Source organism: Ochotona princeps, chromosome 24, assembly GCF_030435755.1.
Source record: "Ochotona princeps isolate mOchPri1 chromosome 24, mOchPri1.hap1, whole genome shotgun sequence".
NCBI lineage: Eukaryota > Metazoa > Chordata > Mammalia > Lagomorpha > Ochotonidae > Ochotona > Ochotona princeps.
Window position 1 is genome coordinate 17,147,207 of NC_080855.1, and position 14,025 is coordinate 17,161,231.

The 14,025-nt window shown below is 55.4% G+C and overlaps 3 protein-coding genes across 3 annotated transcripts in view; 1 reads left to right on the top strand and 2 right to left on the bottom strand.

Moving 5' to 3' along the window:
• IQCK (IQ motif containing K) overlaps positions 1 to 652 on the bottom strand; it is an 82,546-nt gene extending 81,894 nt beyond the window's left edge. Inside the window, exon 1 of the mRNA XM_036492970.2 lies at positions 463 to 652. Within this exon, the coding sequence (XP_036348863.2) occupies positions 463 to 652 (190 nt within the window). The remainder of the gene's footprint in view (positions 1 to 462) is intronic.
• On the top strand, positions 651 to 9,260 carry KNOP1 (lysine rich nucleolar protein 1). Its single transcript, XM_004587084.4, has 5 exons — positions 651 to 801; positions 3,503 to 4,434; positions 7,060 to 7,128; positions 8,184 to 8,255; positions 8,928 to 9,260. The coding sequence occupies exons 1-5, from the start codon at positions 651 to 653 to the stop codon at positions 9,237 to 9,239; spliced, it is 1,536 nt and encodes a 511-aa protein (XP_004587141.4). The 3' UTR covers positions 9,240 to 9,260.
• Positions 9,261 to 10,728: 1,468 nt separating this feature from the next.
• VPS35L (VPS35 endosomal protein sorting factor like) overlaps positions 10,729 to 14,025 on the bottom strand; it is a 74,641-nt gene continuing 71,344 nt past the window's right edge. The window contains exons 30-31 of the mRNA XM_058680480.1: positions 11,599 to 11,745; positions 10,729 to 11,025 (exon numbers count right to left, since the gene is read on the bottom strand). Of these exons, the coding sequence (XP_058536463.1) occupies positions 10,927 to 11,025; positions 11,599 to 11,745 (246 nt within the window). The 3' untranslated portion in view covers positions 10,729 to 10,926. The remainder of the gene's footprint in view (positions 11,026 to 11,598; positions 11,746 to 14,025) is intronic.

A 14,025-nucleotide genomic window follows, 5' to 3' on the forward strand; every position in this document is an offset into this window, starting at 1 on the left:
AGGGGAAGGAATTCCTTAACTAGGCCAGCCTAAGGGAGGAATGTTATAAGCCCTCAAGACCAAGGTCTTTGGAAGGGCCGCAGAGCAAGATAAGCTACACTCCGTTTGAGGGTATTAGGGCACGGTTGGCGCGGGCCACCAGCTGCGTCTACATGAAGATCTGTGGGTGGGACCTCGGCACCTGCCGGGTCTGAGTCCCTCCGCGCGCCTCGGCCATTCTTTTCCGTTCACTAAATGAGGGTTCAGAGCCGCACCGGACTTCTAGTCCCATTCCGGGAGCGTTCCCCTCGCCTTCGCCCCGCTGATAGATCGCAGTTAGAGGAGGCACAACCCGGAGCCAGCCGCTCCGAGCTTCACAGTCCCGAGACCCTGAGCGCGCACCCTCCGCCCCCCGACGTCAGCCGCCTGGCACACAGTGGGCGCCCCGGTCCCACCCAGGTCGACCAATTCCCCTTCGCCTACCCTCACAGATCTGCTCCCACAGGTTTTTGCCCCCCGGTGGCTCGGTGACCTGCCCCGGCGACCCAGTCGGCTCGCTTGACACAGACGACACGGTGAGCACCGGCGTCCGGGAGGTGCCCGTCGAGTCCGCAGAGCCATCGGGCTCCTCGCGCAGGCCGCAACGGCTAGAGACGGGTCGCAGCGCCGCCATGGACGCCGTTTCCACAGCAACCGCAGGCGCCTCCCGCCAGCGACCCGGAAGGAACTGGATTTCGCCAGGCCCGGTGAGCGAGTGGAAGTTGAGTTCCGGGTCGCGGCGGTGCAGACTCTCACGTGGATGCGGAGACCCTTGGCGGACGGGTGAGTGCGGGCGCCGGGATGGTGGCGGGAAAGCGGGCGGCTGCAGATCGGGCTTTGGGGAGCGGGGATCTGCGCGGTGGGGAGAAGCGGGGTTCCCACATTCCTAGGTCCGCTCCCGGATGGGCGTTGTGCGCCCGCCCTGGCCGCATGCCGCGGTGGGGCGGCCGGGTCGTACGGGAGACTGGCGTGCTGGTTGGAATCCCCGCCTGGAGCCTCACAGCCCGGGAATCACAGGCGAGCCTTGGGGGCGCTTCGGGGCCGAAGGCCGCGCTGCTTGGAAGGGGGTTTTAGGGGGCACCCCACCTTCCCGCGGCGCCTTTGTCGGGATCTCACCTCTCTGGCCACATAGCACCGCAGCCTCAGGACCCTGTATGCCTTCACCTGTCCGGTGAACCTCGCCACTTTGGCTAGCTCAAGGCACTCATTGGCAGCAACCTGCCTCCTGCAGCTGCCCAGGCTACAAAGCCTGGTTCTTCAGAACTTCCCAGGAGAGTGGTAGGGCAGGTTCCACGCCTTCCATCACCCTGCTTTCTTGCTTATACTGCCCGTGTCGTCGTAGCCATTATACCTGTTATTTTCCCACAACAGCCTGTTGGTGGAAGGCCAGTGGTTCGTCTCTCTTAGTGTTCCTTCAGTATATAGTGAGCCCCTCGTAACAGACCAGGCATTGAGGTGGGCTCATGCTTTGGGAAACAGGACAGGGCAGAAGTGAATGATGAATGTTTGTGTATCTTCGCTTTTGGAGCAGCCTATAAATGCACTTGGCTTGTGAACACTGCCAGTGAACCAGGGCCAGTGTGGACCCCCAGGGCTCTAGGGCCAAGGGGCTGCAGGATGAAGAAGCCCTCGACCTTCCCTGAACCCATCATACACGCCTGCAGGTTTGGTTTCTGGCTGCCCTGAGTGTCCCCTGTTCCCCTAGCCTGAGAAGCAGCAGGAGCTAGGCTGGCGATGAATGTGAGAGGTAAGCCTGCTGGTAGCTGAAGTATGTTTAGGGCTCTAGTCCTCCCTGGCAGGTGTCTGCATCCCGTTTAACTAGGGAAAGTGGCTAGGTTGCTGTGTGGTGTTGTCATTGCATGTGGGTCGTCAATCTGAAATTTCAGGAAACAGGTGTGCAAGCTGGCTGGCTGCTAGGGAAAGCTACTGGTTCCTTCTCTCCTGACAGATGGGAAAAGGAGGCCCAGAGAAGCCACGACTGTGTGGCAAGAGTAAGTCAAGGTCACCATCAGAACCCCGGTCACTCAGGTTGCAGCTGGGGCCTCTCACCATGACCTCCTCCAGCTCTTGTTTAGCCCACAGGAGGGCAAGTCAGAGGGCCCTCAGGGTGCGGGTGGCGACGCTCATCGCTTTGGCAGGAGCCTCTAGTGGGAGTCAGCCAGTTGGGCTGGCCCTGGGATTGCTTGGCTGTCTGGCTTGATGATGGTGTGTCCTCGGTGCCTGGCCTGCACTTGGAGGTTTAGGGGCTTAGGCAAAGGAATGAACAATGTTCACACAATATACTTGCATGAATTCTCCCACTTGGTGTTTTCATTACCTCTTTGAGAAAGTTGTTGTTAGTGGCCTGTTCCCCTCTTCCCCCCCCCCCCAATATTCCAGATGAGAACCTTGACGCTTAGGGAGAGTAGGTGGCTTTAAGTTTTTTTTTTCTTTTTTTACTTGAAAGGATGGAGAGAAGAATACAATCTTTCATCTGCTACTATACTCCCCAAATGGCTGCGATAACCAGAGTTGGGCCAGAGCAAAGCCAGGAGCCAGAAGCTTCTTCTGGGTCCCCCATGTGGGTGCAGGGGCCTAAGCAGTTAGGCCATCCTCTGCTGCTTTCCCAGGCACAACAGTGGAGCAGCCAGGACTCAGACCAGTGCTCATATGGGATGCTGGCATAGCAGGCAGAGGCTTAATTTGTGCTATGCCATAATATCATCCCACATATTTTTAGAGTAATTTATTGGGCTGGCATCAGGGCAAGCCTCCACTTGCCATGTCAGTATCCCATATGTGTGCTGGTTTGTATCCCAGCTGCTCCACTTTTGATCTAGCTCCCTGGTTATGGCCTGAGAAAGCTGCAGAGGGTAGCCCAAGTCCTTGGATTCCCATACCCACGTGGGAGACCAGAAAGAAGCTCCTGGCTTCAGGTGGCCATTTGGGAAGTGAACTGGCAGAGGGAGGAGCACTCTCTCCTCTTACTGTAACTTTTTGATTTAAAGAGGAGAGACTGGTATTCCCTCTGCTAGTTCACTCCCCAAATGGCCACTGTGGCTGGAGCTGGACCAGGGCTGAGCCAAGAGCTCAGAACTCCCATCTGGGTCTCGTGTGGGGGAAAGGGGCCCAAGCACTTTGGCCATCCTCTGCTGCCTTCCCAGATCCGTCAGCAGGCATGGGAGCTAGATTGGAAGTAGTGCAACTAGGATTAGAATTGGCACTCAGATGTGGGATGGCAGGGTTGCCAATGGTAGCTCAACCCAGTGTGCCACAACGCCGGCTCCCAAGGTTGGGGAAGAAAGCAGCTTGGAGTTGAACCTAAAACTGCTTTGAATGTAAACTCCTGTCTTGTCTTTGCTTTTAACCAAAGGACCTATGGCCATTCTCCTTACTTTTTCCTTATAATCCTTTCAGATTATAGTCTTAAAGAAATTTAGCTTTTGGAGGTGCTTTAATAGGATTGAAGCCAGGGTAACTTGTATCTTTATTTTTTTTTTGGTAGGGATGATCAACAAGACTCCCAAAATAGACCTGGGCCTTGAGTTCCCAGAGAAAAAGAAGAAGAAAAAGAAAAAGAAGCTGGTTAAAGAGGCAGAGACTGATTATTCAGCTCTACGCCATGCTGCTTACTTCATGGCTATGTCTCCACGGAGGGCCGCCTCCCCTTCCAAGAGCTCAGTTCCAGGACAGGTGGCTGAGGTGCCGCTGGTGAAGAAGAAGAAGAAAAAGAAGAGCCACACCTTGGGTGAGGATCGCCTGGACCCTGAGGTCACGTTGCAGGCCCGACGGACGAAGAAGTCCCGGAGCCCCAGGAAGCTGTCACCCAGCCACTTGGAGCCCCTCAGCAGGGAGGAGGAGGAGGAGGAGAAGAAGAAGAGGAAGAAGTCCTTGGTGCCTCTGACTGTGGCCCATGACCTAAGGGTCAAGATTTCCCCAGACCCTGGACAGGGCGAGGAAGCGACCAGACTTGGCAGGAAGCCCAAAAAGCACAAGAAGGAGAAAAAGACGCAAGAGCCCGGCCCCTTCGCAGTCCAGAACCCGTGGTTCTCGGAGGTGGAAGATGCACTGTACAGGTGCTCGGTGGAGGAGCAGGCGGCCCTCAGTCAGAAGCGGAAGCCGGAGAGCCCCCGGGAGCATCGTGTGAAGGTCAAGAAGAAGAAGAAAATCCACCAGGAGGGAGATGACCTTCTCAACCAGTGCCAGCCGGCCAGGTCCTGGGAGAGCAGCTCTAGGAAAGGCAGCAAAAAGAAGCTGGTCCTGCTCGATGCCCCAGAGTACGTCCCCATAGGAGATGGCCTCAAGGCCCCGACAAAGAAGAAGAGCAAGTTGAAGAAGCAGGTGGAGCAGCAGCCCATCCCGGAGGAGCCAGCTCCGAAAAAGAAGAAGAAGAAGAAGCGGAAAGAGAGCAATGGGGCCGGAGACCTTTGCGAGGAGGTAAGAGCCTTCTGCCAAAATGTGCTTTGTCTCTGCAGGGGACGGAGTGGGACCGGGAAGGCAGGTGCATGTTGGCATCCACATGGGCACGTGGAGCCCTGAGAAGACTTGACTGCTGCCACAAAAGGGGTTTGTGGCCCTGTTCACGAGCAGGGTTGTGATGTGCTAACCTCAGGTACGGCTGGATGCAGGGGCTCACAATAGAGTCATGGTGATCCAGGGCTCTCGTGCTGCCGCAGCTCCCTGAGTTACCACCGTTTGCCCTTGGAAACTGAACAAAGTCCCAGGTTTTGGCCAAAGCCCTTGCTTCCTGGGCTGTGTCACCTGCTGTCCAAAGCTCAGGAACCGCAGAGTTCAAATCCCAAGGGGGACCAGTGGCTCTGGGAGCTCACTGAGCTCGGCACACAGCACAGGTGCCTGGAAGGATTCCCTCCTCAACTCTGGACTTGGTGCTTTTTCTCTCTCGGTTTTATTCCTGGTCTCGCCCCGACCCCAGAGCAAGCTGGTCTCATGGCTCTAGAGGCCTCCCTGAGGAGGCAGTGGGGGCACCTCTGAAGCCACAGACCTGGAGACCCCGGCTGGGTCATTGTTCTAGAAGCCTTGCTCCCCTGCCAGGTGTGGGGCACCAGGGAAGTCAGCCTCAGCTGAACCTGCTGTCTGCTGCTAGGCAAGCTGGTTTCAGAGGAGGAGGCAGGGTGTGCCTTTCAGGAGAAGGTGGGGGCCTGGTGATGGCATTGTTTTCCTTGGAACAGGCCCCCTGGAGTGGCGGGGCAGGCTGTCATTCCTGTGTGTGCGTGTATGTGTCCTCCCAGCAATTACCTGTTGGTCAGTTGCTGGTGGTGGGCATTGCTTGAGTGCTCTGGTGCTGACCCCACCTGCGAGCCGCTTTCCTGTCTGATGTCCTCATGCTCCAGAAAATTCCATACCCTGCCAGCAGGAGGCGCGCTGGGATTCAAATCTGGCTAGCCTGGCTTCTGCACTTTGGGTTTTGCCCTTTTCTTTCTCTCCCCCACCCCATCTCTTTAAATTGACTTGTTTGAAAGGTAGAGGTTGGGCCGGCGGCGTGGCTTAGCGGCTGAAGTCCTTGCCTTGAACGCCCATGGGCGCCGGTTCTAATCCCGGCTGCTCCACTTCCCATCCAGCTCCCTGCGGCCTGGGAAAGCAGAGCAGTCGAGGACTTTGAGAAGCGGTTGGCCCGGCGGCGTGGCTTAGTGGCTGAAGTCCTTGCCTTGAACGCCCATGGGTGCCGGTTCTAATCCCGGCTGCTCCACTTCCCATCCAGCCCCGGCTTTGGATGGGCGCAGCGCCGGCCGTTGCAGTCACTTGGGAGTGAATCATTGTCCTCTCTCTCCTCTCTGGTTCACTCCCCAAATGTCTGCAACAACTGGCGCTGGGCCAAAGGCAGGAGCTTCTCCCATTGTCTCCCTTGGGAGTACAGGGGCCCAAGGCCCAAGGCCTTGGACCATCTTCCCAGGCCATTGGCGGATAGGAAGTGCAGCAGACAGGACACACCCTTGGTTCTCCTCCCAACTCAGTACTAAGTGGCCAGAGGGCCCTGTCCACTGTTGGCAAGTATGTGCTGGACCCAGGAGCTGCACCCTACTGAGACAGGGGGCTCCGTGTGTGTGTGTGTGTGTGTGTGTGTGTGTGTGTGTGTGTGTGTGTGTGTGTTCGTTCGTTCGTTCGTTCGTTCGTTCTGCACTGGGCTCAACCCCCTATGGTTGAGGGCCTAGTGGAGGTGGCTTCGGTCACAGGGTTTCTTCCCAGCTTTTTAGTCTTCTTGTACCCAACACTTCCATGGTTCAGAAACTTGAGCGATGGAAGCCCAGCTCCCATTCGGGGCTGGATGGTTTTTCACCTGGAGGTTTATTTAATATGTTTGAAGGGCAGAGTGACGGGGAAGGGAGTGATTGAAGGGCAGAGTGACGGGGGAAGGGAGTGACAAAAAGATTTCTGTCCACTGGTTTGCTTCCCAAATCGTCACAACAAACTGCTGGACCAGGCTGAAGCCAGGAGTTCCATGTGGGTATCAGGCACTTGGGCCATCTTCCACTGCCTGCCTGAGCACGTTAGAAGCAGCTGGATTGAAGTAGAGCAGCCAGGACTCGCTCATAAAGATGCTGGCACTGTGGGCAGGGGCTTAGCTGCTACACCACAATGCCAGCCCTAGGCTAGATTTTCATACAAATGAATTGAGGGGTGCCCTGACTGGTCCTGGAACTGGGTGGCATGGTCCGGGTTTACCCTGGCTATAGTGGGGAAGCAGAAGTTAGAACCTTGGAGGGCAGGACTCGGAGATGGCTGTGCCAGAGAGTGAGCTGGGTGGGTTTGGTGGTCAGTTGGCTGGTGGGGTCCCGACCCACCTCTGGCTGCCTTTGGGTCACCATGTGAGGTGATGTTTCCCCTGCAGTCAGAGACGTTGCCTAGCAGGCCCCAAGTTAGGAATCCTCACTTAGACTCTGGGGTGGCTGGTGGCAATCTCTTTTCCTCTGAGCCCGTCTCCCTCTGCCAGATATGGTGGTGCAGGGTGGGGAGGGGGAATGCCCGTGTTCTGGGGTCTGTCCTGGACGTCACTGTGATCTCATTGTGTGCTCCCACCTCCCCTGCCTCTGTTGTCCTCTGCAGGAGCCAGACACGGACTTGGAGGTGGTGTTGGTGAAGTTGGGCAACACGGACGAGGCACACATAGACCAGGTAGAGCCTGCTGTCATGTCCAGATCTCTTACAACTTTCTGGGATTAGTTTGAAGAATTTATTTGAAAGGCAAGAGTTGAAGGTGGGGGAAGCAGCTTACTTCTGTAGGCCCATTCCTTGAATAACCACAGCAGGCTGCATTTGGGTCACCTTCCACGGCTTGCCCAGGCACATTAACACAGAGTTGGCTAGGAAACAGTAGTGGGGACTGGAGTCGTTGCCCCTATGCCACACAGTTGCCGTGCCCGATGCTCTGGACATGGACACTTCCGTTTCTCCCACACCCTGCTCTGGGGATAACTAGGCCAAGGCCCCACAGCTGCTTCATGCAGTGCTGGGGTCCACAGAGCCCCTGCTTGACTCCACAGGCGGTCTTCTCGCTAAGCAATGGTGCTGTTCCCATGAAAGTTAGCAACGAGAAGGCAGGACTTGGCTTCGGGGAAGGTTTTTCACTCAGAGTAGCTCTGGTTTAAGATCACCTTTCAAATAAAGGAGAGTTAGCAGGTAAAAGATCTCTCCCTACTTTGCTCCCCAAATGACTGTAACAGCCTTGGGTGGACCAGGCTGGAGCCAGGAGCTTCCTTTAGTCTCCCAGGTGGGTGTAGGTGCCATCCAGTGCATTAGCAAGGAGCTGGACCCAAGGCCGATGGCATGCTGGCATTGCAGGTGGCAGCCTAACCTGTTAACACCACAGTGCTCACCCACCCCCTGCCAGGATGGGTCTTAGAAACAAACAGTTTGAAATACAAAAGGCAGGTTTAGGCCTAGCAGTTCAGATGCCCCTGGGGACCAGGTGTAGCTGGGAGGCTTCATGGGAGGGTCAAATATTTGCATCCTTGCACCCATGTAGAAGACCTGAATGGAAAATCCTGGCTTTGGCCCAGCCCTGGCTGCTAAACTCATATGGGTGTTCTCTGTGCCTTTCCCATCAGTCAAGGGATAAATGGCACCTGCCCACGCAGGCTCAGGACCAACAGGTAGCAGAGTAGCCACACCACCTTCTGCTTTCCCCGGCCTCACCTCATAACAGCATGCACATCTTTCTGTCTGCTCAGGTGAGAAGAAAAGCTTTGCAAGAAGAGATCGATCGGGAGTCGGGCAAGACAGAAGCTTCAGAAACAAGGACGGTGAGTTGTGACGCAGGGGCTCTGCGAGGTGACGTGTACCTAGAGCCCATGGAAGGCTGCCAGAGGCCAGGCTTGGAGGACTGGTTTCAAGATCAAGTGTGAGAGGGAAGTTCCCAGAGCCGGGCTGGGACTGTGGGGCGTCACTCCTATCGGGAAGGGACAGTCATTCCAGTTAGCAGGAGAGACTGTGACAGCAGCTGCGGTAAGTGTGGAACAAGGCTGGCATGGGGAGGGAGAAGAGGCCCTTGCCTCCTTTCTGCCTCTGGACTCTAGAGAGTAGTGTCCACCCATCACCGGCACTACCAAGGGGGTCGGAGCCTGGGCAGATAACATGCCCTCTCCAAGCCCATTTCCAGAGCTGGAAGATGGATGCATGTTGGGGCAAGAGGGAGTCACCTAAACCTGCCCGAGTGGCTGGTCAGAAGCTCTGTCACCCGGGGAGGTGAGGTGCGGGACGAGCTACAAGGAGGGGTGGTGACATAAGCTATGGGGAGTGATGAGGTGTTGTGTAGGGCAGGGCACACAGGTACCAGTGGGGACCTGATCTGATTCTGGGGTTCCAGGGCTGAGTCTGATGACCCTTGGAACTCAGCATTCACTTCCATCACCACTGGCCTCCCTGGCAGGGCCAGGAGAACCTAGAAAGATAACCGACCCTGCTGTCTCCCACAGGGAACACAGTTTGGCCAGTGGGACACCGCCGGGTTTGAAAACGAGGAACAGAAGCTGAAATTTCTCAAACTCATGGGTGGCTTTAAGAACCCGTCCCCCTCCTTCAACCAGCCCCCTAGCATGCTCGGGAGGCCCAACATGGCGCTCAGCAAGAAGGCAGCAGAGAAGCTGCAGCAGGGGCTGCAGCAGGACTACGACCGGGCCATGAGCTGGAAGCACAACCGGGGGGCCGGCCTCGGCTTCCCCACCACCCAGGACAAAATCTTCTACATCGACAGGAACGCATCCAAGTCAGTCAAGTTGGACAATTAAACCCTGGTCTCTAGTTCCCCAGTCCAGCCCGTGTTGCCTTTATTAGCTCAGTCTGTCTTGTGAAGGAAAACCACCTGGCAGTTGGCACCGCTCACTCACACACTGACCTGTGAGGGTTAACGTTGACCACGTGTGCACGGAGCAGGTGGGGGGTGGCGCAGGTCTCCGGAACCACACAAATGGTGAGTGACCCACTCTCCTGTCCTGCTCAACAGCCCCATCCTCCGTGGACTTGCTGAGGGGGGTGAGCATGGGCCAGGCCCGTACCAAAGTGTTATATGTTGATGATCACAATTATGAAATGGGTGCTGCTTTACTAGCCCCATCTTACAGATGGGGTGACTGAGGTTCAGGAATAAAGTTGCCAGAGGGTACTTCTGTCCCTCAGGCCCTAAGTCACTGCTCTGACTCTGAGTGTCCTCAGAATACTCACCAAGTAAGGACTGAAGTTTCTTTGTGGTTGAGGAGACTCGTTTCAGCACAGCAGGGCTGTGTCCTAGCAGGAAGTGGATTGCTGGTGATAAGGGAAGGGCTGAGGGCACTTGGTGTTCCCTTGGCTTGCTTGCAGAAGCTGCAGGTAGAGCCCTGTCTGCCTTGCCCCAAGCAGCCATGGCAGAGCTTCCTCTGCTCTGGTGATCTGGGCAATGAGCTCCCAGTAGATTCCAGGAGCCGCCGGTGGCGGTGCAGGACCCCCATTCCTGTGGGGTCAGTGTGTCAGCCAAGACTCCACAGCAAACCTCAGGGGGCTCCAGGTGCTGCTGAACCACTAATCCTCTATAGCTTTTTCTACCCCAAAGTACAGGTTCCTGTGGGAACAATATCACATCATTTCTCAAATATCTCCTGCTGACAGCCCAGACCTAAACAGCCTGGAAATTGAGCTGGAGTAGTTGACCGAGGAGGGGCTTGTCCTCCATGCCAGCTCCTACAGGCTGACAGGAGCAACACCCCGGGTGGGAGGCAGTAACCCAGACAGAGTGAGGAATCAGACCCACAACTTGGATACAGTTTCACACATAATACGTTCTAGGTTGTGAATCACCCACCAATCGATAGTAATGTTCTTAAGCATTCAAAGTAAAGTGACACAAGAACCAGGTGGCAGAAAAGTACCTGGAAGCTTGTGCTGTTTGGATTTGGCACATGCATTTAGATGTAGTCACACAACACCAGTGGTCAGGGACACAGTGCGGTACTCTCTCCAGTGTGCATGTGTCCTGCCACACCCACTGTGGTCCCAGTGTAGGGAGCTGTGCACGAATACCTTACCTGCCAGTCTAGACTTACCTTTTGTATACAAAGTGTAACTGGACAGGTCTGGCACAGTGGCACTTCAAAGCTCTTCTAAGCTATGAAGCCACCAAACACACCCAGAAAAGAAAGGTATTTTACCTGCATCCACTGACTTCCGGCTTGGTAAAGGCCCAAGTGACCATCCTCTGGAGCTCTTGCAGGTGACGAAGGCCACTCATGCAAAGAAACACTGATGTTCTGGGACGGAGAGGGTGATTATCTTTATTGCGCTGACAAGCCCCACTTCCTTACTGTTAGGAAAACTCGGGCAGAAGCCATGCCTTAGCCCAATTTGCATATATGTAAAAATGAAAGCCCCGAAGTCCAGTCTGAGGCCAGGGCCATAATAGTTCAGGTCTCTGGGTGTGTAGCACCGGCCTCCTGGGCTCCCCAGTCAGGTCCTGGTCTGCAGGGGCAACCTGAGGGCCAGCTCCGTCAGGTGGCTCATGTCCGGCTGTTTGCTTCGCTTCTTGATGTAGTCCAGCGTCTTCACCTAGAAGGATAAGAGATCTGTCTGCCCTCCGTCCTGGGAGCCCAAGGCTACTACAGAGCAGCCATTAGGGCGCTCACGCTTCTGAGAGGAGGAGGGAGTCTCTTGAAGGATGAGAAAAAGGAAGTCTATCCTAAAAGTGTAACCTGTCCATAAAATCAGGATATGCAGCAAGTTGAGCTGCTGCCTGCAATATGTCACCCCATATGAATGCAAGTTGGAGCCCCAGCTGCTCTACTTCTGCCCCAGTTCCCCACTAAGGTGAAAGGCATCAAAAATACAACCTGGGCTCTTGCCACCCACCTAGGAAACCTAGAAGGAGTTCTAATTCCTGGCTGTCGCAGCCATTTGGGGGCGGCGGGGTAGGGGCTGAACCAGTGGATGGAAGAGCTTTCTGCCTCTATAACTTTCAAATAAATATTTGTTTTAAAAAATCGTATTTGGGTATGACCCCGACTGATGTTTTTGCATGATTTTTCTAAAGGGGAAAGGCCACAATTGTTACCATTAGGAAGTAGCCTTGCAGAGTTCTGGGGGGATGGGCTGAGGTCCAGCCCCCGCCCCTGAGTGTCTCACCATGGTCCTGGTGTCTGCACAGCCGTGCCGCTGCGCCAGGTGCCACAGGTTGACTGAGAGCTGGTTCAGTTTGTTGTTGCGCAGGTCCCCGTGGGCCAGGATGCTGTTGAAGAAGGAGAGGCCCAGCAAGCTCTGGCGCTTCAGGGCCTGTAAGAGAAAACAAGGTCACAGCACAGCCTGGGCCCTGGCCCAGCAGGTACCATGGACAGCCTTGCCTCCAGAAGGTCACGGGTGGGTTCAGAGGTCAACTGCCAAGAAGCTGCTCCACCTGCAGACTGAGAGAAAGGTCCTTCCTTGCAGGGTGAGGATTAGACCATGCATGGAGAGCTCTGGGTCTCCCCCACAGGGTCATGACCCACGACAAAATGCTCTCCCCTCACACTTGGCCGAGGCCTCTCTCCAGAGAAGCACCTCACCAAAAATGGTTGAGCCAAAATTTCAGGTGGGCCACACTGAAATCCCAGCTTTAAACAGGAACAAAAGGAAAGGGAAAAACTTCAGGAGAGGAGATACAACTCCCCTTCCCCTGCCCAAACTGACCAAAGCATGTGGCCACCTGCAGTTCCAGGAAGTCCTGGGGCCAAGTCGATCCACCCTGGATATGGGTAAGCCCAGTGCCCCAGGCCCTTGCTGGGTGGTCCCAGCTGACCCCTCCAGAACGCCCAGGTCCCCAGGAGCCTCACCCATCTGCTCAGCTCCCTGGCAAACACCGCACTTGTGCCCACTTGGGAGGCTGTCCCCACAGATTCTGTCAGAAGCTTGCCCTCATCAGACAACAACGGACTAGCTGTTGCTTGATTCTGGAAGCTCTGAGAAAATGTACTTTCAGGTCCCACCACCAGAATCTCCGCGAGAGAGGACTTTTCACCACACAGAAGCAGAACGAAGAACACCACATCTAACAATTTCCCTGGCTTCCCAGAAGGATTTGACCCTGAAAAGCTCTGTCTGCAAGTGTCTTGTCACAGCCAAGAGTGAGACAAATAGGAGAGTCCGTTCTGAGGTGAGGAAGCCAGCCACCACGTCCAGATGCAGGGGAGCACCCCCTAGCCGAGACCAGGCCCGAGCCCTGCTCCCAGCCTGTCTCCTAGCGCTGAGCCTTCCCGATGGCCATGCTAGTCCCTCGGACAGCCAAGTGCCCGCCCCACATGAACTTGTCCCCGGGGCACACAAACCTGTCCCTTCCTAGAAGAGGATGTTGAAGCAGATCAGGTCCGATGGGGCAGCAGTTCTGCAATTTCAGCTGGACACCCAAGTCTCTGCAAACCCTAAGGCAGCACCCCCTGAATTTGGCAGAGGTCACTGCAGAAAGCCCATTCTCGCTAGCACTTGTCTAACTATCCCAGGTCATGGTTGTGTGTGTGTTTCTCTAGGTGGGTATCACAAAGCAGTCGCAATCACAGCTTCAGGCAGAGCAGGAAAGTGCACATCCAGGGGAAGCCTGCTGAGGCAGGACACGTGGCTCCAGGCGACCCAGGGGGGGAATGTAGACAGACCGGGCAGCCACTCTTAACTCTTAGGGTGCAATCACCTGCCCCAACTTCACCTTGTCTAGGAAACCACCAGCCGCGAACCACGGAACAGAGCCACACCCATGTCAGCACAAATGGCTGTCTCGGCCCAGCCCAACGAGGGCCCACGCTCAGGCTAAAACTACACCAAGTGCAAACCAAGGTCACCGTAGACTTGGGAAAGGAACCTGGTAGTGAATTGGGTTGTCCTGTTTGGAAACGACCTTTCCTGTTTGGAAATCAACTAATCACCTGTGCATAAGGAGACTAGGAAAAACCCACTCTGGAAATGCACAAGATGTGACACCTAAGAACCCATTTTGTAGATAAGAGTGGGGGTTCTAAAAAGTCACCTTGACCACAGTTGACCACTGCCACTCTAGGATTCAGTTCCCTGGTCTGCAAAGTGTACAGGAACTGTCACAGACATTGCAACACTACACCGAATACACATCACCAGGGAAACAACAGGTCGTCACCTGACAGTCACGTGAGAACGGCTGGGACAGCTGGGTTGGCCGCAATCAGGGGAGCCCTGCGGCTCCAAGCCTCTCCTTTTCAAAGACTGGCACCTTCATCCCCAGGCTCCTTGTGCCTGTCTGTCATGCATGCTGCACTCACCCAGGCCGGTCTTGGAGAGCCAGGAGATGCCTGCTCCCATGGGGCTTCCGTAGGAAGCTGAGTTGGAAGGAACCGGCCATAGACAAGCTGACACACACACAACATTGTGGACCACTGTGATTAAGTGCTGCAGGCACGGAGTGTGCTGGAGATAATGGCGTCTGGGAAGGCCTGTCCTGGGAGGTACTTGTAAGCTGAGATTTTGTTTCTGACTGATGCGTAATAGTCTAGAATAAAGTTGATCTAATAGGGGGTACAACGGTGGTTATCTGAATGACCAGGAAGGCATGGCTGG

Excerpts from the sequence above, each read along its gene's own strand:
- KNOP1 (XM_004587084.4), top strand. The coding sequence starts at position 651 with ATGGACGCCGTTTCCACAGCAACCGCAGGCGCCTCCCGCCAGCGACCC. Across the intron at positions 802-3,502 it reads CGGAGACCCTTGGCGGACGG|GGATGATCAACAAGACTCCC; the intron begins GTGAGTGCGGGC and ends TTTTTTTGGTAG. Across the intron at positions 7,129-8,183 it reads ACGAGGCACACATAGACCAG|GTGAGAAGAAAAGCTTTGCA; the intron begins GTAGAGCCTGCT and ends CTGTCTGCTCAG.